Source organism: Pseudochaenichthys georgianus, chromosome 17 (assembly GCF_902827115.2).
Source record: "Pseudochaenichthys georgianus chromosome 17, fPseGeo1.2, whole genome shotgun sequence".
NCBI classification, from domain to species: domain Eukaryota; kingdom Metazoa; phylum Chordata; class Actinopteri; order Perciformes; family Channichthyidae; genus Pseudochaenichthys; species Pseudochaenichthys georgianus.
In genome coordinates, this window is record NC_047519.1 from 33002278 (window position 1) to 33025949 (window position 23672).

At 40.8% G+C, this 23672-nt stretch overlaps 1 protein-coding gene across 1 annotated transcript in view; it reads left to right on the forward strand.

Moving 5' to 3' along the window:
* The window catches only part of LOC117462539 (collagen alpha-1(XI) chain-like), a 79942-nt gene that overhangs the window by 50831 nt on the left and 5439 nt on the right, over window positions 1-23672 (forward strand). Inside the window, exons 40-57 of the mRNA XM_034104809.2 lie at window positions 765-854; window positions 3933-3986; window positions 6486-6593; window positions 6693-6800; window positions 7596-7649; window positions 8211-8264; window positions 11385-11492; window positions 14236-14289; window positions 15209-15262; window positions 15381-15434; window positions 15698-15751; window positions 16899-17006; window positions 17221-17274; window positions 17515-17568; window positions 18002-18055; window positions 21201-21254; window positions 22868-22975; window positions 23222-23275. Of these exons, the coding sequence (XP_033960700.1) occupies window positions 765-854; window positions 3933-3986; window positions 6486-6593; window positions 6693-6800; window positions 7596-7649; window positions 8211-8264; window positions 11385-11492; window positions 14236-14289; window positions 15209-15262; window positions 15381-15434; window positions 15698-15751; window positions 16899-17006; window positions 17221-17274; window positions 17515-17568; window positions 18002-18055; window positions 21201-21254; window positions 22868-22975; window positions 23222-23275 (1278 nt within the window). The remainder of the gene's footprint in view (window positions 1-764; window positions 855-3932; window positions 3987-6485; window positions 6594-6692; window positions 6801-7595; window positions 7650-8210; window positions 8265-11384; window positions 11493-14235; window positions 14290-15208; window positions 15263-15380; window positions 15435-15697; window positions 15752-16898; window positions 17007-17220; window positions 17275-17514; window positions 17569-18001; window positions 18056-21200; window positions 21255-22867; window positions 22976-23221; window positions 23276-23672) is intronic.

Here is a 23672-nt window from a genome sequence, read left to right on the forward strand (position 1 = left end):
TTATATGTATTATGTGAAGATAAGACACTTGTATTAATCCTCAGAGGGAAATTCAGATATCATAGCAGCGCAAAGTTAGAAACGCAAACAAATAATGGCAATAACATTAAAAATAAAGTTGGGCTTATATCTGCAGTGGATCTTTCCTGCAGGGTATCTGTTATGTATTTATTTACTTTTTATACCTACGCTTCTACCGACCCATTGCATTTTATTTGACAGTTTTGTTCCTATAATAGTTATGGGGAAAACAATGGGTAATACGGAGACGTTCAAACTACAACTACATTTTAGCCGCATTTGCAGAAATGATCTTGCATTATGAGAACTTACAATAAATATTTTTTTTTTATTCATAACAGTGTTTTTGTGTTTATTTAGATGTGAGAATAGGAACTTGCTTTTAAGGCACTTCTTAAACTCTTCAAAATGTATACTGTTTAAAAAACTATTGGTAAAAATGAGTGTGAATGGGTTCAACATTTATTTTGATTTATTTTGATAGTTGTTTGTAAAGAATCTGCACATTTCTTCTATTTCTTTAAACTTGTTAATCTCCTGTTTTGTTCCCCGCATAATAGGATATCATTCCAGCTTCTCTCACACAGATCAATTCCATTTAATTGTTTTCCTCCCCCCTGCCGTTCCTGCAGATTCCGCTCTGCTAATTGTTTTCACCGAAAGTGATTCTGCTTAATGATTTCCTGACGGGATTGCAGATGTCAGTTTAGTTAATGCTTTGATTGTATGTTCTCCCTCCGTAGGGTGATCCAGGTCCTCAGGGTGGTGGTGGCAAGGCAGGACCGTCCGGCCTCAGGGGCTTCCAGGGGGCCAGAGGTCTTCCAGGAGCCATGGTAAATAAAAAAAAGACAGTACACATTTACACACTCATGCAAACAATACACATGTGAAGTGTGTCATCGCACACACTCAGTTGAATCTAGTTCCAGATCCCCATTACCAGGCTAACTACCTGCTGTTAAACCAAATGTTAGGCTTGGCCATGGATAGTGCTGCGTACCGGTACTGGACTTGTAAAAAGTTTCGGTTCAAGTCCGGTTAAAACCGGAACGTCGGGAACCGGTACTTGGACTCGCAAAAAAACTAGCACTTACGTATATTCTGGTGTCTGTGGTTATTTAAACATTCCCTGATAAACGTTATTCAGCGTCAATAAATGAGTGCTAATCCCAGTGTGCTCAGTGTACAACATCACATGTCATTTCACCTTCGATTCACGGTTTGAAAAGGTAGCATTTCGCCACATGCTAATGCTAACCGGAAAAGAAGAATTTTCAGAATAAAAGCATTAAGTTAATATTGTGAACTTCCGGTTTTTTCAGAATAAAACTGATTTAAATTAAATAGTGTATTTAATTCAAAATTACGCCATATCAACATTGATTTTAATTTCTAACAATATGTATGTACATCACTATGTATGTAGTATGTACTGTATAATGTACACATGCAGAGTTGTAGAAAAGTGGCAAAACGTTTTTTTTTTACATTTGTACTTTGTAGAGAAATGTAGACACAAGTTGGAAGGGAGCAAAATAAACCTGACGAGTTTGAATTTGAGTTGATTATGAGTTAATTTTCAATTGATATTTAGCTCACAATAAGTTCACTTTAGTCACACAACTTGACACAAGCCATGGGTTCAGGTCCGGACTTATAAGTCCGGACCTGAACCTGAACCTCTGGACTTGAGTCCGGACCTGAACCTGAATGTGAGTCCAGGTACGCAGCACTAGCCATGGACCTGACTAAAATGTGCAGAAATGACTCACATAGAAGAATAAAGAAGAGGATTGAGCCAATATTGCCACCTAAAGGTAAATATTGCTTTGGCACAGCATCTTAACGAGTCAAATGTCTGTATCGGCTACATGTCAGAGGAATTTAACTTCTACTTTCGAGCTGCACGAGCTGCAGATCCTTTTTTCTAAAGGCATTCCTGGTTTGTTTTCGATCGAAGAATGAGTCAAACACACAACTTTGTGAGCGCATCAAATGAACCCCATAGCCTGCTGAGTAACCCCAAATTAATTCTCAAAGGAAGAGGGAGTGGGTGAGGAACAGTTCAAGGTAAGAGCAAATAGCTGCTCGAGGCTGACTGAGGATCAGCGTGAGGCTGAGGCTCGTTTCAAGGCTGACCATTAATAAGAGGGCACACGGCAGCATAGCTCAGACTTATTACCTCCGTTATGTTCGTCCCATGACAGAAGGATGGCTTTCTTTTCATAAGGGCAGCACACACACACACACACACACACACACACACACACACACACACACACACACACACAAAGCCTCCCACTCTCTCCCACACACACACATACATAAATGCGCTCACTTGTTGTATGAGGGAGAATGTAAAAAGTTAATCCAATTGTGTTTTCGCAGAGAGCACAGGTACAAACAGGCACACACACACACACACACACACACACACACACACACGTTTATACCAATCTGAAAGAGAAAAATAGATTGATGCACACATACACACCCACATAATCTCCATCCCCTCTCTTACTCTTGAGAAAAGGGCACGGTGGCAATATACGAGCCAATAAATAACTTGTTGTGTGTGTCTGGCAAAGAAAGATCCTGCCTTCTAATGCACCGTCCTGAAATGTGGAACCCAGGGAGGTGGAGAGGCTGCTTGGCAGCGTCTGAACCCCCTGGCTCTGTCGGAGCCCGTACATTAGTTATTATAATGAAAGTCTTTACCGCCTCTGGTGAACTCTGCTTTCCATAAGCAATCCCAGCCTCCTGATGCTAGTATTCAGCAGCATAAGCAATGCCATTCAAGGGTCGGGACCCCGAGGAGATGACAGAGGTCCGGAGATAGACGGATTCTACTTCAACTGTTGTCCCACTGTGGGCTTCAAAAACAAGTCATTCCTTCCCTTTTCAAGCTTTTTATATTACACACTTTGGAGTAAAAGTTTAAATATGGAAACAGATATGGCCATTTCAAAATTCTAAGCGAAAGCTACGTTTTCTCTGATAGAAATTGAACTGCAGCCTAGGTAAACATTTGGTATTAGATAAGCAAGGAATTAATTGTCACTTAACTTCTAAAATGAATCCTCAATAATTCTGTGCCCTTGGGTATTTTAAGTGTATTTTTTCCTCACTAAGAGCACCGTAAACAAACTTTCATTAACCTCAATTTTAGTGGGGTGACTGCAGGAATCTAATATAGACTTATATTACAAACGTTAAATAAAACCAAGTTTCTCTGTAAGGCTATGTGCCTCTTAAATGAAGTATTTGTATTTTAAGAAGTGACCCTTTGATGACCTGCTGCTGCCTCAGTTAATTGGAAGCTAATAGCACGGGTGCTGAGAGGGCACGCTCACAGAGAGCACATCCTCTACTTTGCTTTCATGTTCAGACATCTACAAGGAATACTTTAAGTAGCTTTAAGAAAACTTTTACTGGAACGAAACCTTAATCGACTGTCATTATATATTTTGGAGAACATCTTCAATTATTACTAATTTACCAAAAGAGATTAGTTTCAGATGTATTCTTTATTTTCCATTATAGAAGAAATTAACTTTTCCAGTCCGTACCCAATCACACAAAAACAACAACAAACGAGAACCTCACAACAACACGACGTCTTTCCCATTTGTTTAAGGCAGTAATGGAAGAACATTACTGTACCTACAAAGATCTCTTCCCTTTGTATATAGATCACACATGGCCAGTTACTGTATGTATGCCTTTCAGGAGTTAAGCCCTCTACACACACACACACACACACACACACACACACACACACACACACACACACACACACACACACACACACACACACACGGTAACATGTATTGGCCCATTGGACAGCTGTGATTACGGCTCTCTGAATGGCATTGAGTGAATGATCTAACCCTCCTGTCCTCTGCTTTCAGGGTCCAGGTGGCTTGAAGGGAGGAGAAGGGCCTCAGGGTCCCCCCGGCCCCCTCGTAAGTACCCTGTTACTATGGTTACCTCATCTCTCCTGCTGCAAATATTACAGTAAAACAATTACTTGTGTGAATGGAGTTGCACACACTGTGCTCTCCTGTCACACAGAAGCAGCAGGAATGTAAACTGCTGTCAACATGATAACATACGATAATATTAACTTTATTTTTTGTCTTTTCTTGTCATAAGATGGTGGTACATATTTGCATAACTGTGACTCACCTCTCATGCCTGTTTATGTTGTGTGGAAGTACATTATTCCCCAATGGGAGATACATATTACACTTTTAACTGTTTTAAAATAGGTGATTCGGTGTTTGTGTACTATGTTTTGATAGAAGAAGATGCTTCTTGATTTAAAGTGTTTCTTTTTAAGTGTGAAATGAACCAAAGTGTCCAACAACACCAATTTGAAACATGGCGTAATGATCTTAATTGCCCAATTAGTCAGTCGTTTCATCACAGTCGCTTCATTGGTCTAGCAGGAGATGTGTTCTATCACATTCAGTGGTTACTGTAGCAACACAGATTAGGCAAGTGTCTCGTTTCTATTTTTGAATGACCGCTACTTCAATGTTGCACTCAATTGATCATCAGACCGCATACTGCAGAGTCAGGATGTTGTTCTCTGTGATTTCAGGGACTTGTGTTGCATCCTCTGCTGCATTCATTTTGATTAATGACAGAAAAGGACATCCTCTCCGATACGGCATCTGCATTCACATACTCTGCCTATTTTAGCACCGTGAACAGGAAGGGGATAAGAGTTTCAGGACAACCCATAAATAAGTGGGCCACGTTCCCCCCCCCCGCCTGTGTCTCTGAGCCCCTCGGTTAGCGGTACATGCGATGAAAAGCCTCTGGAGCTCCGGTGGTGAATCCGTACAGGAAGCTGACTGACAGCGAGCTTTGAACCGTCTGACATTTTGTTCAAGTGTTAAACGCGGGCACTCGATAATTGCCCCTGCTCACCAGCGACAGAGCAACACTGGATTAGATGACAGCGGATATGCAGAGCAGGGCTGAAAAGATGATGAAAGCGAGGAAGAGGGGCGGTCTCTGAATGAGTGAAACCATTTCCACTGCGAGATAGTTTTCCTAAATTGAAAGTAAGAAAAGCAATGTTGAAAAAGAGGCCGCTGTGTGCCCTCGCACACAAGAGATCTGATATTTCCCCTGCATCGATTTCCTGCCAGAGATTGAGCTGCTGCTGTGCTGTGGGAAAGTCTGAGAGTGAGAGTATGTGTTGTGTTTCACAGTCTTTTGAGAAGGTTGTTTGAAAGAGATGGACCAAGAAAACCTCCATACATTCACAAGAGAAAAAAGAAAAAATATGACGAGTTGAGTCACAAACATAACGTTTTTTCTATCGCAGTTTATGGCCAGAGAATCACATGTGTGAAATTATGAAATGAGAGGGAGTGAAGCAGAAGAAAATAAATGTGAAGTTGTGTGAGTCAATGAAATATGTGTATGTGTGTGTGAGTCTGTGTGTGTGGCCTCGTGACAGGTTGGCAGGCTGGGGATGACAGTTTGGATCTGTGTGTGTGGAACAGGCACTGTCTGTCATTAAACGGGCCAGGTATATGAGTGCCAGGTGGCAGAGTGTGTGTGTGTGTGTGTGTGTGTGTGTGTGTGTGTGTGTGTGTGTGTGTGTGTGTGTGTGTGTGTGTGTGTGTGTGTGTGTGTGTGTGTGTGTGTGTGTGTGTGTGTGTGTGTGTGTGTGTGTGTGTGTGTGTGTGTGTGTGTGTGTGTGTGTGTGTGTGTGTGTGTGTGTGTGTGTGTGTGTGTGTGTGTGTGTGTGTGTGTGTGTGTGTGTGTGTGTGTGTGTGTGTGTGTGTGTGTGTGTATTGAGGAGCTGTAATGACCTACTGATGGCAGATGAAGTCACAGTTTATTTGATTTGGGCGACCCAGACAGTGATGAGCATCCACCTGAGCTCGGTGGAGAGAGGGTAATGGGACACGCGGATGAGAGGAACGGATGATACAAAGTGTGTAAGCACAGCTCTCGTCCCTGTGAAGGTTGCAGGGTTGACAGAAGGGCCACTGTACTTGTGTTATTGTTCTGGATGTATTCTTTGTGCAGTCATGGGTTATGTTTTTATTGCGTTTAAAGCAGTCCAATAAAAAAGTAATCAATGAAAAGGTCATCTTTTTGATATTCTAATGTGGGCAAAAGCACCATATGTACTCTTTGGAGAATAGTGTCCTTGACCTTCCTGTTTGTGTGATCTGGAGACGTAGTTCTGTGAAAGTTGGAAAAAAGACGAATATAATCAGGCGTATTCATTCAAATATAGTGTCACATTATAATCGCCTGTTTTTTTTTTTAAAAAGCCCTTCAATTAGTGCAGCCTTCTTACTGAAAAGTTAGTTTTATGCACTCAAAGGTTTCTGTTACCTTCAGCCCTTTCATGTCTTCTCTGCAGGAAGTATCCTAGTTAGCCACAGCGTCATGCAGCAATGACTGATGGGTGTTTTGTTCTTCTGTGTCAGGGTTCTCCTGGAGAGCGAGGTGCTGCCGGCCCCGGAGGTCCCATCGGCCTGACAGGACGCAACGGCCCCCAAGGACCACCGGGCCCTGCTGGAGAAAAAGGAGGACCTGTGAGTACTTCTGTCTCACCCTCACTCCATCAAACCTTTCACTGTTAACCCCCGATACACTGACTTGATGGCTGGAACTGTTTCATGTGATGTGTTTAGGGAGAGAAAGGCCCCTTGGGTCCCGCTGGCCGTGATGGCATTCAGGGTCCTGTTGGTCTTCCTGGTCCCGCCGGCCCTCAGGGGCCCCCCGGAGAGGACGGTGACAAGGTGCAGTAAAGCTGACACACACTGGAATGCTAATAATCCTTGCGTTTAATATCAAACCCAGGAGGATGAGTTATATTTGAAACAGATTCAAGTTTTAGTGCAACGTCTGTAACCAGCAGCTCCTCCCTAATGATGATGAAACAGCTTTCTCTAACATGAAGAAATACATCAAAGAATGCAACTGTCAGTCGCTTCAAGATGTGTCTAGAAATGAGGGATTGTTTTATAAGAAATGTGTGGCAGATCTTCCTTTCATCTTCTCCTGGGCATTTCACATGGGCTGCTGCTGCACTGCTGTGGCACATGTGCATTCATTGTATATCATTCATGCATATACAGGAATGCGCACATAAAGAAACAATGTTTTTATTCACTCGGTTTGAGTCAAGACTACAATGACAGGATATAACCTGTGTAAATAAGAGGGGGACATAACATAGCTAAATAGTATCAGGTTGTTGCATCCAGTAAACAAAATAAGCACACTTTGTATGCATTAAAACATTTCTGAACACAATTAAACATGAACTGTTTACCCAGCTAATTCCACTTATAATTGAACCACATATCTGGAGCGTTCATAGTGCCAGTGGGGTTAGACAGCAAGCCAATCAATTAATTGCACACACTCGCTCAAGGTCTTTGTGGGCATATCAAATTAGAATCTCTTGAGGAATATGTACTACCCACTCGTGGTCGAGCTGACACTTTAAGATATTGGACTAAACATTAGAGACGAGGCCTTTCGAGATGGATGAGCGAGATGTGAGCTCTGCTGTTTGTGTTTCACCACAGGGAGAAGTTGGCGGACCCGGACAGAAGGGAAGCAAAGGAGACCACGGTGAACTGGTGAGTCTTATTTTTTACTTATTTGGTATGATTCTGAAACATTAAAAGAACACCGGTTACTTTCTGTGCAATGACTCATCTCAGGTTATCTTGCCCTAAACAGTCTGCAGCATTTCAAATATGAACTGAAGTGCTGCTATGTTTCCTAAAGGCTACTGAGATTTCCAATACACAATTCCAGTGTGTTCTGTCCTCTAACATTTGTGTTTGTGAACTGCCTTTGGTTTAAGTCATCACAAGCATCCCTTCAGATCTATTAAATATGAATATGCATGTTCCTCCAGGTTGACCATCTCTAAGAACATACATATATATAGTATGCAATTGTCTTCATTAACTTCCATTGTTATCTGGTGCCGTTAGCACAGCAGATGTATGTTGTGTTATATTCAGAATGCAATACAAGCAGAATTTCATTGTTGGAAATGTTTAGTTCTAATGGGATTTTTTTGTTTGGCACAATATCAATGTTGTGTCTTTACTGCTCATTGTATAAAGTGTAATTGCAAACCAGACGGGGATCCCAATAAGCGATATCTTATGTTGTGTTTGTGATTGTAGGGTCCACCAGGCTCAGCCGGTCTTCAGGGTGTGCTCGGAGCTCCTGGTCCAGCTGTAAGTATTGCTTTAGTCGGCCCATCTAATGTCACTCTTTCCCCCTTACATATTATGAAACACTCTCCGACTACAGTATGACTAAATGTTATGTTGTCGTTTTTATTCAAACCCCGTTCCATTGATGGCTAATGGTGTGATAATCACTGAAATGAGAGGTGTTTAGATACTTTGGAAAACGTAACGACACATAGTTGGAGACCCCTGTTACAACAAGCTTCTGAAAAAGAAGTAAAGCCCAGTGTGCTCAGAGGGGCAGGAAGGATGTACTGCCCCAGACAGGTCAGGGCCACATTACGAAATCACTATCGCTTTTTACTGTCGCCTCTGCAGTCCAAAAACCTTTGGCTGCAGTTTCCTTTATTAAAGAATTGCCCTTATTGTATTATTGTGATGTCACACAAATTGCGTTTTCATTATGACTTGTACCCCTTAAGGAGCTTTGTCATCACAGTAACAACGTTTTCCTTTTTTAGACATCTTTTAAATAAAAACATGTGAATTGCAATGTGATACCGTCTCACCATTCACAATGGAGCACCAACCCAACTATCATTTTCATTTTCTACCTCATATGGCCCCTGTTTGGGCGAACAATACCGCCTTGCAGAACATCTTCCACTGATCTTTCTCGGTAACACAACAGTACAAGTTCAGTTTCTACAATAGCTGATGGCCGGAGGGCAACTGATAGCTACTGTAGATCATCAGGCTTTAACAACCACTCTAGCAACAATGTAGCATCTGTTGGGCTCTGTGGGGCTACAACAGACCTGGAGAGACGGATCACCGTGGGCAGGAAGTGCACCCAAGCTGAATAACTCATTATTTAACAGTTCTTTATCCTGGTGAGTCAGCCTGCTCATGCGTATTCATGCTTTCATAACTGAATCCTGACTCGTGCTGTGTAGGTTCACCAGATCTGCCCTCTTTGCAAGTCATATGCTGTTATTAATCTCGACTAAACGATCACACCCACCTCTCAATCCCGGGAAACGTTGGTGCTTGAAGGGAAAATGTGAGTTTTACAACAGCTCCTTAACTGGTATTGTCTCGAAGATACAACTAAGGTCAAGCAGTTGGAATGAAACACTATCGATCTTGAGCTGGATCTAGTAAACATCCTTTTCTACAAACCAATTGTGTGATTTGCAGTGTCCAATATAAAAAGCAAAAATCTTTAATAAGAACAATTTCTGAAATGTCACGTTTTTTGCTGACATAACCGGATGCAAGCCCTAAAATAGCCACTTAGATTAGCAGGGTTCTTACGGTCATTAAAAACCTGGAAAAGTCATGGGAATTCAAAATGCTAATTCCAGGCCCTGGAAAAGTCATGGAAATGTAACCAAAGTTACATCAAATATAATTTATTTGTATCTAATCGACGAAATAGTAATACTGTAATGATAATAAATACTGTATCGTATAGTAATGAAATGTAAAATGGCATTTAACTGTTGAGGTATTTTGCTGGAGAGACGTTTTAGTGGCTTTAGCGTGTAGAAGCTAGTAAGCCTACTATTTGATTTGTTTTAGATAGGCACAACATGTTTCTTATGCAGACCTTATTTTCCTGTTCCATGTTAAAATAAACCATTATCAGTCGTGCCGCTGAGAAAGAGTCATCTTTTTAGCCATGGAAAAGTGTATGAACCCTGGATTAGTTTCAGGGACTAACCATATAAATTAGATGAGTCATGCATCACACCTGCCTCAGCATGTGTGATGCCTGCAGACAGAAGCACTTCTATACCCACAGGTATCTCATTCATATACACCCACGGCACATCCAGCTTCAGATAGTCCTGAAAGATGTATCATTTACAGATTTAGAACAAGTTGTTATAAAATCACTTATGATGATTAAAGCCCGTAAGAAAGCATTTTATATAATTAGAACTTCATTGTGGGTTGAATGCACAGATGTGTGCACTTCCTACACTCTTTCAGCTAGAGTCAAGAAGAGACAGGTTTTCAGAATATAATTATCAGCCCCGCAGATTAACTGCACTGTTGTATAATAATTATGCTTTGTGTTTTAGTCGTGATAATAACGTTTGCAGGCTTTCTTCCATGCTTTGGATGAAAGTGCATCAACCAAAGAGCTCCAACACAAATAGTGGCAAGAGTTTTTAATGCATCCTTACAATAAATTGCAAATAATGCAGCATTTAGGTCCAAACACTCTGCTTATATCTGAGTCTGATCTCCCAGGTGAGCTGTCGGGGTAAGATGTGTGACTTTATTCGGGGTAATAGCCTCTCTAAACTTCAGCCCAGCTTGTTTGAAACTTTTCAGTTTAGAGTTGCACTGCCACTACCTGTAATCACCTAACATTTCCCCCTAAACTTCTCTGCATTCAGAACCAGAGCCTGAGGCTGCCGACATGTCCCAGGGCTCAGCGAGAGCTCTTTCAAGTGCTGACATGCATTTGAACTGAAAACTCCCAGTTTGTCAGCACTTTGCTCTCTCCCTGTATTCTCCCTTTTTCCATCCTCTGTAGTCCCGTGCATCTCTGGCTTCACAGATGAAGTCAGCAACTTTCAGATACAAGATTTACCATTACCCCTTGGCAATAATGCACTGTTCCCTGATGAGGAGCCTTGTTCTCTGGCTGCTGTTAACCAAAGGTAGCCCAGCAGCACAGCTGATCTACGGCTGGAGCTGCCCCCCTGTCCCTGCCCCTGCCTGATTTAACACATTTGGAGGTTGCCTCAAACTCTAAATGGCCTGTGAGTGCAAATGTGTGGTAAATGCATTAACCCTGAGACAGACTGCTGACCTCTCCAGGGTGCATGCTGGGAAAAACACCAGCCCCTTTGTGACCTAGAGCAAGAATATGTGGGTGTAGAGAATTTATGGAGGGATGGAATTGCCATACAATGACCTTGAGAAAAGGCATTAAGGTAAACTGTCTGTCCTAATATGTGTGTGTATACTGGCATCGACCCACCCTCTGCCATGTGTGCTCGGGTATATTCCACTTGGGATTAAGAGGGCAAATAAATCCCATAAGAGAAATTCCACACAGTGTTTGTGGACTTGCAGTTGCTGAATCTTCAGCTAACAGGGCTCAGCATGAAGATGTTAATGATCTTTGACCCCCCCCCCACACAGGGCAGCGATGGTGAGTCTGGACCCAGGGGACAGCAGGGTATGTTCGGCCAGAAAGGAGACGAAGGATCCAGAGGATTCCCCGGTCTTCCAGGACCCGTCGGACTGCAGGTAAGACTTTGATATCAATACAAATACATGTTGATTCCCTTTCTCTCATTCTCTGGACACATGACCACCTGGCCACTCAGCCCTGAAGGTTTGCACAACTCTGTCCCTCTCAGATAGAGCAGCCCCTTCACACCCTTTGAACCAACCTTCCTTCACATCATTTACATACGTCAACAGAGCATAATGTATTAATGCACCCGAGGCTCTTAATAACACTTTGTATAGCTCCTGGGCAAATAATATGTTTCTTCCTGAAGGACCTTCCCTAGTATAGACAGTGATCAGAATCCATCACCACTGCTGACATTTGGCATTTTGCCGCGCCCCTTAATGTTGGAAGGGAGGCTGCTGTTGGTGTTTCACTACATCATTATCATACATTAAACTCCCACTCCCATATAGAGCCCGGCAGTAGCTTGTATTCAATCAAATGTTTGAATCAATGTATGGTAGAAATAATCACATTTCTTCATAATGGACAAATTACAATACATTGTTTATTTCATAGAGGATTCAGAGAAAGGGCCAGAAATGCACCGACCTCACCACCTTCAAAAACCTCACCTCTTCAATCTGGCTTTTAATGTGTGATTGTTTTTGGTATTATTTGACTTTAACTTTAACTATATATATTTCTTTGTTCTTTTCTTTTCACTATATCTGTAAAGCGTCTTTGAGCACCTGTAAAAGCGCCAACAAAATAAATCTATTATTATTACTATTAAATCTGAAGCAGACTGGACACTCTTTATACAAGGGTGGAGATTTGCTTTGTCCGGTATTTCTAACTTGTCAATAACAAGCAGTAAAGCTTCAAACAAACATGGATTATGCATATTATGTGCCGTACAGTTTTATTTTCCACTTCAACACACATTGATCTGTGGCTGTATCTTCTTTGTAATGGTTGTTCATTGATTTGCAGAACGTTTTTAGCATCCATTTTGGTTTTAAAATTATACTACTGGAATTACTTTAGAGAAAATAAATAATACATTCTCGCTCTTGAAAACTGCATTAAACAGAAGTCAATACCTATGAATTGCATATTTCCACAATGCAACACACTCAGGGAAGATAACACCTTAGGAACTTCCATGCATTGTTCAATCTATTCTTCTTGTGCGACTCTTAAAAGACGGTAATAAATGCCAGAACTGAGTGGAAAATGTCACTTTTTGTCATTTAAAAGTCAGATACTCGAAACAAACTGAACAGTATAGTCTGTGTTTGCTTTATATTCCCATAAGAATGTAATACTGAGATTAGGACTAAGCTTGATGTGACTCTGCGGTATTCATCTAAGTGTTTTCCTCCAAACTGTAAAGGAGTGAAACGAGCGAAATGTCTCGGCTCATTTCAAGCCAATGAGCTGAAGTTTAAATATTGCCTTGGTGGCAATGAATAAAGCAACAGCGCATTTTAGAAAATCTTAAAGTCAATTATCCAAGAACTCACTGATGATGAAATTAGAGCGAAGCCCTGCTGGTCAATCGGGCCAGATAAGGCTGTTATTAACTGCAATTGGCTTTTAATTGGGCATAATGCACTCCGTCTCCTCTCTTCTAATTATGTTTAGCCGAGCTGCCCTTCGATAGATGGCAGCAGCCATTGCAAGCTCAGCTCTCCAATTCAATTATCTGAAGCATTAATGATTTTCGACTATGGGGAATGATTGGCTTCAGTTTGAAAAGCTTCTATCATTTAGGATTGTGTTTGCCGTCCTCGCTGAGCACATGAATTCTTCAGATAGAAAAGTAGATGTTTACGATTTAATTACACCAAATTGTCTTTGTGTTATTCAAGAATAACAAATGCCAAATCATAAGTAAACACTGATTGCTCTGATATGAATAGTTGTTTGTGTATTTAAGTGTGTCTGCATGTTAATTTTACCCACAATGCACGTCTTATTTCCCGCCTGCTAATCCATTAGTACATGTTATTCACAAATAAGCCTAACAAGTCGGACATTGATCAAGAGCCCGTCACATCTAAGCATTATTATGCATGAAATCATTTGATACTTAATTTACTTCTCCATTCTTACTCATGCTTTATTACCGTGTCTAAAGTCCCACTCAGACTCTGTTATAAATGAGCTTCTCTGCCATTCAGAGGTACATTAAATCAACAGAATGAGGTGAAACTACACATGTGATCTCGATGATGGATATCTCCGTCACTTTGGTTTCACAGTAACTTATCATTACTGCCGCCTTCCACCCACCTATTGATTATGCGTGCTCCATCATCGGACCCCAACTAACACAACAAATAATAACTGCAATTACGCACACAGACAATAAGCTACAATAGCAAGATTAATTGTGTTGCACCTTCCCAAGTTGTATTCAAACAGTTTTTAGTCAAACATGATTGAATCCCAAAACTATATAATACGCACCGCCTGCACCGTCCTCTTTGTTTCCACTTTCCTGTGGACAGAGATGGATGGAGCCCCTCTGTAATTTACACTGGCTGATTATACCCAAGCCTCCCATACGCTTTAATTACAAAAGGTGTCCTTTTTGACTAGTTGTGTGTGTACACTCAGGGGTTCTGCTTGTAATAATGCATTCTCCATCACGCAGCATCCCAAAGTTCACTGTTTAATACACATCACTGGTGCCTGGCAATGAGCAGCAACAATGTATCTCTGCTCAGGATGTCCTAATGTGCAGTGTTGTCTCAGGTGCTATGGCTATTCCTCTTGTTCTAAAGATTATTTGTGTTCTTTCAGGGTTTGCCCGGCCCTCCTGGTGAGAAGGGAGAGAACGGAGACGTTGGAGCAATGGTGAGTACAGATCACTTAGCGACTTTCCTTTATAGCAGTGCTTCTCAAAGTGTGGTCCGCGGACCACTGGTGGTCCGTGAGCGCCCCCTAGTGGTCCGTGAGTATATTGGTAACATTTCACATTTTAAATTAATTAATTAATTTAAGTTGTCCGCACTCTCGCGGGAATATCTCCGCAATGGAGTGAGGTTAAGTTTCACTTTCGATTGCATGATATAGCCCAGATAAACAGCTTCATCACACATGTTGCCACTTGTTTTTACCATTTTCAGGCGATTTGTAAAAAACGATATGTTTTTGGATATTTGTGGAGTTAGGTGGTCCGCAAGTGTTTTTTTATTGGTTAAGTGGTCCTTGGTATGAAAAGGTTTGAGAAACACTGCTCTATAGCTTTTTAGTGTTTGACGTACCGAAGTTTTTTGACTAAGGCAGATTTTAAAAAGTCTGTGGACGATGTATTGACTCTCACATGTTTGCTAGTGATGCACTGTTCCCATCCAGTATCAGACTGGAAGTCATTTTTCGACTACAATAAGTACTCTCAGGGTAGTTCAATTCAACAAGCATTATGTTCAGATTTGGGAGGGGATGCATGTTTCCCAAATGTTCAATGATTTATATTTGTGCTTTGCTATGCTTACTATCACGGGGAGCCTTACAGGAAGTACTTCCGTCTATCAACTTGTCTGTACTTATTGTTTTTTTATGTTTGTATAGAAGCATATAAACTCAACTAATGTACTTGGTCAACGAAGTCCCTCAGCTTCCGGTTCACATTTAAAAAAAACACAAAACATTACAGCATGAAGTGATTCTATGAAATGTAGTTTGACCATGTAAGGTAGAGCATACATTAACTTTGCCTTTTGCAACATCATGGTGGTCTTTCTATGCTGAACCTCACTTTCTTTCCTGCCAGGGTCCACATGGTCCTCCTGGCCCCAGAGGTCCTCAGGGCTCCAGCGGAGCCGATGTGAGTTTGATTGTTGTTTTGTCTTAGATCATTCTAATAATTTAATAAAAGCACACACTTTACATTCAATATGTCTTTGACTTTCGCTAACTGTCCCTATTGTGATGTATCTCTACAGGGTGCTCAAGGTCCTTCCGGTGGTATCGGTTCAATGGGAGGTGTTGGTGAGAAGGTAAGCATCATATCATAGAGAGAGCAATTCTGAAGTTCTTTTCAGCTCCTAAAAATACATTATTTTATTTCCTTTGAGTTTAAATCCAAATAAATACCTTCTCCAGAATGTTTCTGTTTTTCTGCTGCATGTTTAGCACTGCATTGCATGAAAAAAAGTGTTTGACATGAGAGAAGAAGATGCAAACCAGAAGCCAGTGTGCTGATAACACTATCTGGTTTGTTTACTGCAAATGTGATAATCTACATTTTCACTTTCAACAGGGAGAAAACGGTGAATCTGGCAACCCAGGATCAGCTGGAGAGCCTGGTCTCGGAGTAAGTACAATCTCATTTTTCAAATACTCATAATCTCATTTCAGATAGCACTTTCGATTTTTTAGATAACTGATAATGTTGTGTTTACAAAGCACGTATGCATGACAAGAAACACAACACCCAATCTAGTAGTGTGACACTGTATGCAACATTCAGGGTCAATGGTCAATTCATTTATGTTTATTCATTTACAATTGTGCTATACAGTAATCGATGTAGGAGTATTTTACCTCCATATAACTGCAGTCTGCTGTGTAGCAATGATAGTAACCTCATCATAAAATGACTTTAGCCATAGATTTGGAGACCATTGGAGGTTTGTCTTTTATTCTAACCTCCTGACGGTTATACGATGCAATGTCAGAATATGCAGAATATAAAAAAGTTATTTTTGTTCGCAAAAATGTGTTTTGTTTCATGTCTCTAAAATGAATGTTGCATTTGTTATTAAATACTTTTTCTAAAGAGAAACCAAATGATTTTGACAAATTGCTTTTAGATGACTTATTAAACATTGCCTGCAAGAGTGCCTCGACCTTTTAGTGAAATCGTGATTGATTATTGACAATTCAGAGCATTGCCAATAATGAAGAAGTCTTTTTATAGACCCTGGTGGACTCACCTTGGTCATAGGCGTGGGCCAGTCCCCCTCCTTGAGTCCATCAGGTTGTACTTGCGTATCTGTGGCTATGGATCTGTTTGCAGTGACCGATAGAGCCAGTGTTGCACGTCACATCGAGGTCGAATTCAAAGGTGCCATGGTGACATCGACTGGAGAGGCACTCTGCTCTAATGGGCCAACGAACGATTCCGAGCTCGTTATATTGCTCCAACTCCTGCTCTTAGTCAGAGCCAACACTTTAAGACACTGTTGATGCTATTACTAGAGCAAAAAGTAATCATTTAGGATCAGAAGAAATGTTTTAATACAAAATCTGAAGAATATAATCTAGAAAAGCCTTAAAGCCTCATTTTGTTTTTCTTTCACCGTTCTTCGAGCCGTTTCGGTGCTTGTTTTGTTGCCAGTTGGAGTGACAGATGTGTAAACACACACACTTTGTGCCTTATGTAGCATGCTATTGTCAAGGAAGCGTTGATGGCCCTTATGTTTGTGGTCTTCATGGCCTCTGTTTTGTTTTCCCCTCAGGGTATCCGTGGAGAGAATGGAGAGAAGGGAGAATCCGGCCCCCCCGGAGCTGCTGGACCAGCCGGTGCCCGCGGGCCCCCTGGAGACGACGGCCCCAAGGGCAACCCCGTATGTCACCTCCACCGTCACACACACACACACACACACACACACACACACACACACACACACACACACACACACACACACACACACAGCGCCATTACTGAAGAGTTATTAAAGCTGTCAGCTGCAGAATCACTGTGTCATATGACTCAGTGGAGCTGTCTGCTGTCAGAGATGTTGTCGACGCAGCCTTCTCAGTGTCTCCGTCTGTCTGCAGGGTCCTGTCGGATTCCCAGGAGACTCCGGTCCCCCTGGAGAGGCCGGTGCTGCTGTAAGTGCTACATTTATCACTCAATCACTCATTTTTAGGATGGCATACAATGTTTTGACTCCTAATAGGATCCTTATATTACCCATTCCTCCCTCTTTCATTCTTGATTTTTCAATTTTGTGTAATAGGACTTGGTTATTGAATGTGCATTTCTTTAATGTGCCAATACTATAGACCCTTCTGTGATTAGTCTTTACAGTGCAGTACAAGAGCTGACTAATGCTGTCATTTTTGTTTTAGGGTCTTGACGGTTTAGCTGGTGACAAAGGAGACGACGGAGAGGCTGGACAACCAGTAAGTATTGCGTGAGCGTAATTTGTTAAAACATGCAAAGTGAACAACTTGAAAATACACATGCAGCCACTCGCATGCGATTCCATGAACAGAATAATGTGTTAAAACACAGCAGTAACCCAAGAAGGCAAAGTAGCTTTGAAGTAGCAGCGTGGTGAATGTGATCATTTAAAATCAATGTAATCATAGACTATCTTTAACATTTTAAATACCTGTACAATAACGTAAATTATGTCAATGACTGTCTTGCATTATGACATTAGAAATCATAAAAGATATTGCCGTTTCTGTACATTTAAGTTCTGTTAAACACACAGTCAACTGTCGCACCGATATAAAGAAAGGGGTGTGAAAAGGACCAACAAGTAATGTCTCATTATGTAACTAAACCCTTCCGTTGTTGTGAGGCTAATGTTTTATCTTTTCATTGTAGGGCCCTGCAGGTCCATCTGGTGAGGCTGGAGTACCAGGACCTCCGGGTAAAAGGGTGAGTACATTTACAAAATGATGAACAAGATCATACCTCTGCTAAGCTCTCGAGATGTTCCCTATTTTTAGATTCACAGTGCTCCCAAAGGCTTAACAAATATGACACACTGTCACACTAAGACACACATTTATGATAGCATCTTCTGTTTGGATACAATGTAATGTTGCCCATTAGTGAAACTGAGAGTCTTGAATAGCCACTAGTTACAGGCAGAGAGCACCCTGCAGGAATATACTGACATATTATGGGTTTGAAAGCTGCTGCTGCTGCTGCTGCTGCTAATGTCTGGAAATTAACGTGTCACTTTAATGTCTGGCACTCGAAGCCCTCTCTGACACATCCGCCCTCTCTGACACATCCGCCCTCTCTGACACATCCGCCTGGGTCTGACATTATTTCATTTCTCTGGCGTGGCAATTTTACGATGCATTTAATTTACTGTTATAATGTTTTACTGTGAGCAATAAAGCAGGCTATTAATGCACTGTATAAAAGTCTGGCACAATAAGGACAACTAAAACTGAAACATTCATTTATAAAGTAAATTCATTTTGTTTTGTGTATCTAAGCAGAGGTGATGTTTAGTAGAGTCTGCATTAGTATCAACCAGCTGCCATTTCTTTATTACAGTATAATGCAGCCTTTGCAACATATACATAGGTACCATAAACACTGTTGAGATCATGCATTAGCAGTGATAGAAAATAAGTATATTATCTTAAGTGCTGTAGATATTTAAAGTCTGTTTATTTGAACTACTTTTCATGGGAAAATGTTATATTTTTCACCCATAAATGTATTGGTAAATAAATGCCCTTGTTTTATGTTGAAACTTGTTGTGTGCCGTGTTGGTCAGGACTCCCTGGAAGAAGAGATATTGTATCTCAATGGGACATTCCTGGATAAATAAAGGATAAATTAAAAAAAAAAAAAATTAAAAAAAAAAAAAAAAAAAACATTGACAGCTATATGTACTAGTTATTGTCATTATGTAAAAACATTGATTGCTAAATAGCGAAGCAGTGGTTCCTAACCATGTTGGATTGTGACCTCTGACACAAAGCAATGTCAATTATTGCCAACAGTTCGGAAGATTTAACGCATGGATAGACATCAAGATGGTTTTACAGGAATTACAGTTTGAGGTCAAAACTGGTCAAATCATTCACATGTTTAGTGAATCCGAGAGTCCGAGACCTTGTGTTTTTCTTGGCTGTCCTACCTAGTTAATAGTCTCATAACCCACTGGACTGAAAGGCCTAACTGTACATAAAATAGATGAACTAGTTTAGCGTTGAACAACTACAACAGTTAGAATTGCATTAGTATTAACAATCTAAGCACATGATATAACAACACATTAGTCACATGGGGCCTTTGCTTGAGAAAAAGTGCTTATACTTAGTACATTATTCCCATGGACATTTTTTTACATTTCTATATTGATGCTTTTACTTAAAGGGTAACTTTAGTGTCTTTAAACTTGGACTGTGTTTACCAATGTTTTTGTTCGCAAGTGACTAATGGAGACAACACTTTTTGAAATCGCTGCACAAGAGCTGCGTTGTAATCGCTCGTGGCAATTCTGCAGCGTCAATACACGTCCACTCAAAGTGTTGCTTCTGCCACTGGCTCAGAGTGGTGTATAAGTCTGACAACAATATGGAAAAGAACCATTCAGAGTTACAACACACTTCTCTTTACCTTAAGCTCAATATTTAAGTCTCGCTCGGAACCTGTCCTTCTGAAATTGCGTCCAAAATGACGAAATCGGCTAAATGTTCAGCCACAACATGAACATCTTTGAGATAACACTGAGCTATGCTTTCTGTAGTCCGACGTATCAAACTCCACTCCCATTAGGACTCCTCTCTGCGACTTTCCAAGAGCAAAGCGTATTTGAAAACGTAAATGTATCTGTACAGCCCTTTCAATATTAATGTCACACACTCAACTCTAATAACGTATCCATTAATACCACATTCATCATCTCACAACTCCCCAAATGTATGTTGTGACCCACAGGAGGGGGTCCACCAATGCAATAAATAACCTAATTGTACATAAAACGGATAAACTAGCCCTGAGGTAAACAACAACAACATATATAACAACATATATGCAATGAAACAGCAGCATGAACAATCAGAAACAAAGAGAATATGGTCCAGGTTTAAATATACACATGGCACCCTTTCAGTAGAGTACTTCTTCTTCTTGACTTATTTTTTCCAAATAACTATGAAATATTCTTGTGGCTGAAACACATTCATTTCTCAAGCTTGTCATATTCACACAGCTTGTGGTAATATGCTGTACAGTCCTGCGCAGCAGAGGGTCCTTGAGTAGATTCAGTTGACTGTCCATGATAACATGTCACCAGTTGTTCTTAACGGCCTATTTTCTTTATCAACAGATTCCATTTTTTGTTTGTTTTTCCCACATTTCTGAGGCTTAAATGAAAATGCAGGCGGCTGGTTGATCACTCAGTTTAAAAACGTTAGTGTCGTGATCACTTTTCATACATCTAATTAGTATTCCAAGGGACACTTTCCAAGTGACAGCGGCGACAGAACATATTAATGGACTTTGCGATATGATTTTTTGTATCTGTCACTGGCGTAATTCGGGGTTAGTATAGTTCCCAATATCTCTTCGAAATTGACTCAGGATTGTTGCTCATTGATGCATGTGGTGTCTGCTTGACCACATTAGCACACATGCACGCACAAGGACACACACACACACGCACACACACAAACGTACACTCACTAATGCACACAATGACAGCCCACTTAAAAGGTTTTGACCAGAGGCTGTTTGGTGAAAATGCTGATGTGCTTTTAACTCGGTATGTCTGGAATGTAGGCCATGTGCTCACCCTGCCGCCGCCTGGCCCCGCATCACCCTCTCTTTAAAACATATTCAAGGTCTGAGAGAATTAGCTTAACAAATAAGTACTTACATAAAATCACAGCTTGTCAGCAAAGTTGATGAATTTCCCTTTTTAAAGAGTAGTTACCTTGATTTATGTAAAAGGGTTTAACATGATAACATATTAAGTTAGATTTTTAAATACAATGATATATTTATAGTATTGTTGTTCAAAATCCTAATTGTATGTTATTGTTGTTCTTCTCAGGGACCTATTGGACAAGCAGGTCAGGAGGGCAAACAAGGAGAAAAAGGATCCAAGGTAAGTTGCAAACCGCTCGACCTTAACAACATACTATTAACTTCTGAAGTGGTCGATCTTAATCCTGATGGGACCAGGCTTGGATAATTATGTGGAGGCATGCAAACGGTATTTTAAGGGGTGCTTTTATGCTCATACCCAGGTTCATATTTGTATTGTGTTACTGTGACATGTCTCCATGCTTTACTGTTCAGTGAGTCTGTTATTTTTTAGGATTTTCAAATATTAGTGATCAAAGATTGACAAAACTAAACGGTATTTCAAGTTGCTCCAATCCAATTGTTCAAATAATTAAAACCACCCTCGTTCATGTGATCTATTTCAAAAAACAATATCTTATAGTGTTACTAGATGTCTAAACCTCTACTGATAACCTGTTAGTAACATGTGTTGTTGTTGTTGTTGTTTTCTTGTAAAACCCTGCTCAGGTGCACTTCTGTGTTAACCTCCGTATGAATGTGTCTAACTGAAGAAGCAGTGGGGTTCCTTCAGGCTATCGGTGGATTTGATTGCTTTGTTTAAATCCATAACACGCGTGGTGTTTGCACCGTTGAAGAGCATCAAATAGGAAGACAACTCTCTATGCCTTACATGAATTGTTTGCTTTGAAAAGTCCTCCCTCCTTCACTCACTCACACACACACACACACACACACACACACACACACACACACGCACACACACACACGCACACACACACACACATACCATGTATACATCACTTCAGGGGACATTGCATTGACTTTTGACTTACATGCATTTCCTGGAGACTTATCCTAACCTTAACCATAACCAACACATGCCTAACCCTAACCCTAACCCTAATCCTAATCCTAAACCTAACCAGGTCTTCACCCTAAAATTAATGGTTCCCCTCATGGGACCTCCAATTTGTCCCCATAAGGGAAGCCAGTCCCCACACGTGACTATGTAAACAGATGTAGGTCCCCACAAGTATAGTAATGCTAGACCACACACACACACACACACACACACACACACACACACACACACACACAAAGTGCACATTGTGTCCACACCGAGGTAAAGGATTAGAGTTGATTTGATGGAGACGAGACAAAGCCTGCTTTGTCATCTTAAGATGTCAAATCCAGGCCTAATTGGTTGTCAGAGCAATGTAACCCCCCCCCTTGTATTACCCCGGTCTATATGACATCTCTGGAACTTCAATGCATACACTGTCTGCTTCTTCTCGGAGACAACAGACGAGATCTGGTGACATTTGATCTGTTTGGATGCTGCAAATCCTCGAATCCTTCCAATCCAATATGTTTGACGATGTTTTCTTTCCATCAATTTGACTTCAGGAAGGAGGATTGCTTTCATTAGAAAGTTGGATACAGGTTCTCAGAGTTAAAAGACGTTCTTGACCATACATATTGCAAAGTAAAAAAATGTAAGATCTGCTATTGTGTGAATCTGCTGCACGTTGTTCTTCGAGAGGAAATTCATTCAATATGTTTGTCAGGACTTGAGGGATGATGGGGTTTGCTGAGAAACAACTGTGTTTGTTTACAAAGAAACTCTATAGATATAAGTGTACATGTGAGTGAGCCTTGGAGGCATTGTAACTGTGTGCTGATGTTCTGCAGGGAGAAGCTGGAGCCGAGGGGCCTGATGGGAAAACTGGACCTGTGGGACCTCAAGGGCCCGCTGGGAAGTCCGGTCCTGAGGGACTGCGTGGAATTCCTGGCCCTGTTGTGAGTACATTTAGTTCATTATCCGTCATTTTTTTTCAATGGTTTGACATGTCGAATTAAATCATGTTAATTGAGAAAACAATGTTTGTGAATGAATGTTATTTGAACTACTACTATTGTAGTATCACAGACTTTTTGATCATGTATCGCTTCTTAAAATACAGTTTACTGTCTTCATATATTCAGTATTTTGATTATTCTCATGTTATTGACCAGATATTGTAAATATGTCTTCTTTATTTTCAGGGCGAGCAAGGGTTACCTGGAGCTTCTGGTCAAGACGGCCCCCCTGGACCTATCGTAAGACATGTTCTCCCTTTGTAATATGTTAGTACACTAGAAAACGTTTCAGTGTGATAACTTTACAGTTTAGTAGAGCTGGAACTATTTGTCGATAATCAATTAGTTGACTGCCAGAAACACAAATTAGAAACTATTTTGATATTTGAATAATTGTCTGTCAAAAAATTGCAAAAATATGTACTGGTTTTGTTTTCTTAAATATGAGAATCTGATGCTTTTCTTTTGTCTTTCATGAATGGCATTGTATTTTTGGACTGTTAAGACAAAGCATGACAGCCATTGAAGGTGACACCCTGGGCTTTGGGAAATTATACAGTGCATATTTTCTCAGTGATTTATCGACAACATGATTAATCGTGAAGCTAATCTGTAGTTGCTCCCCTATTGCTTACAG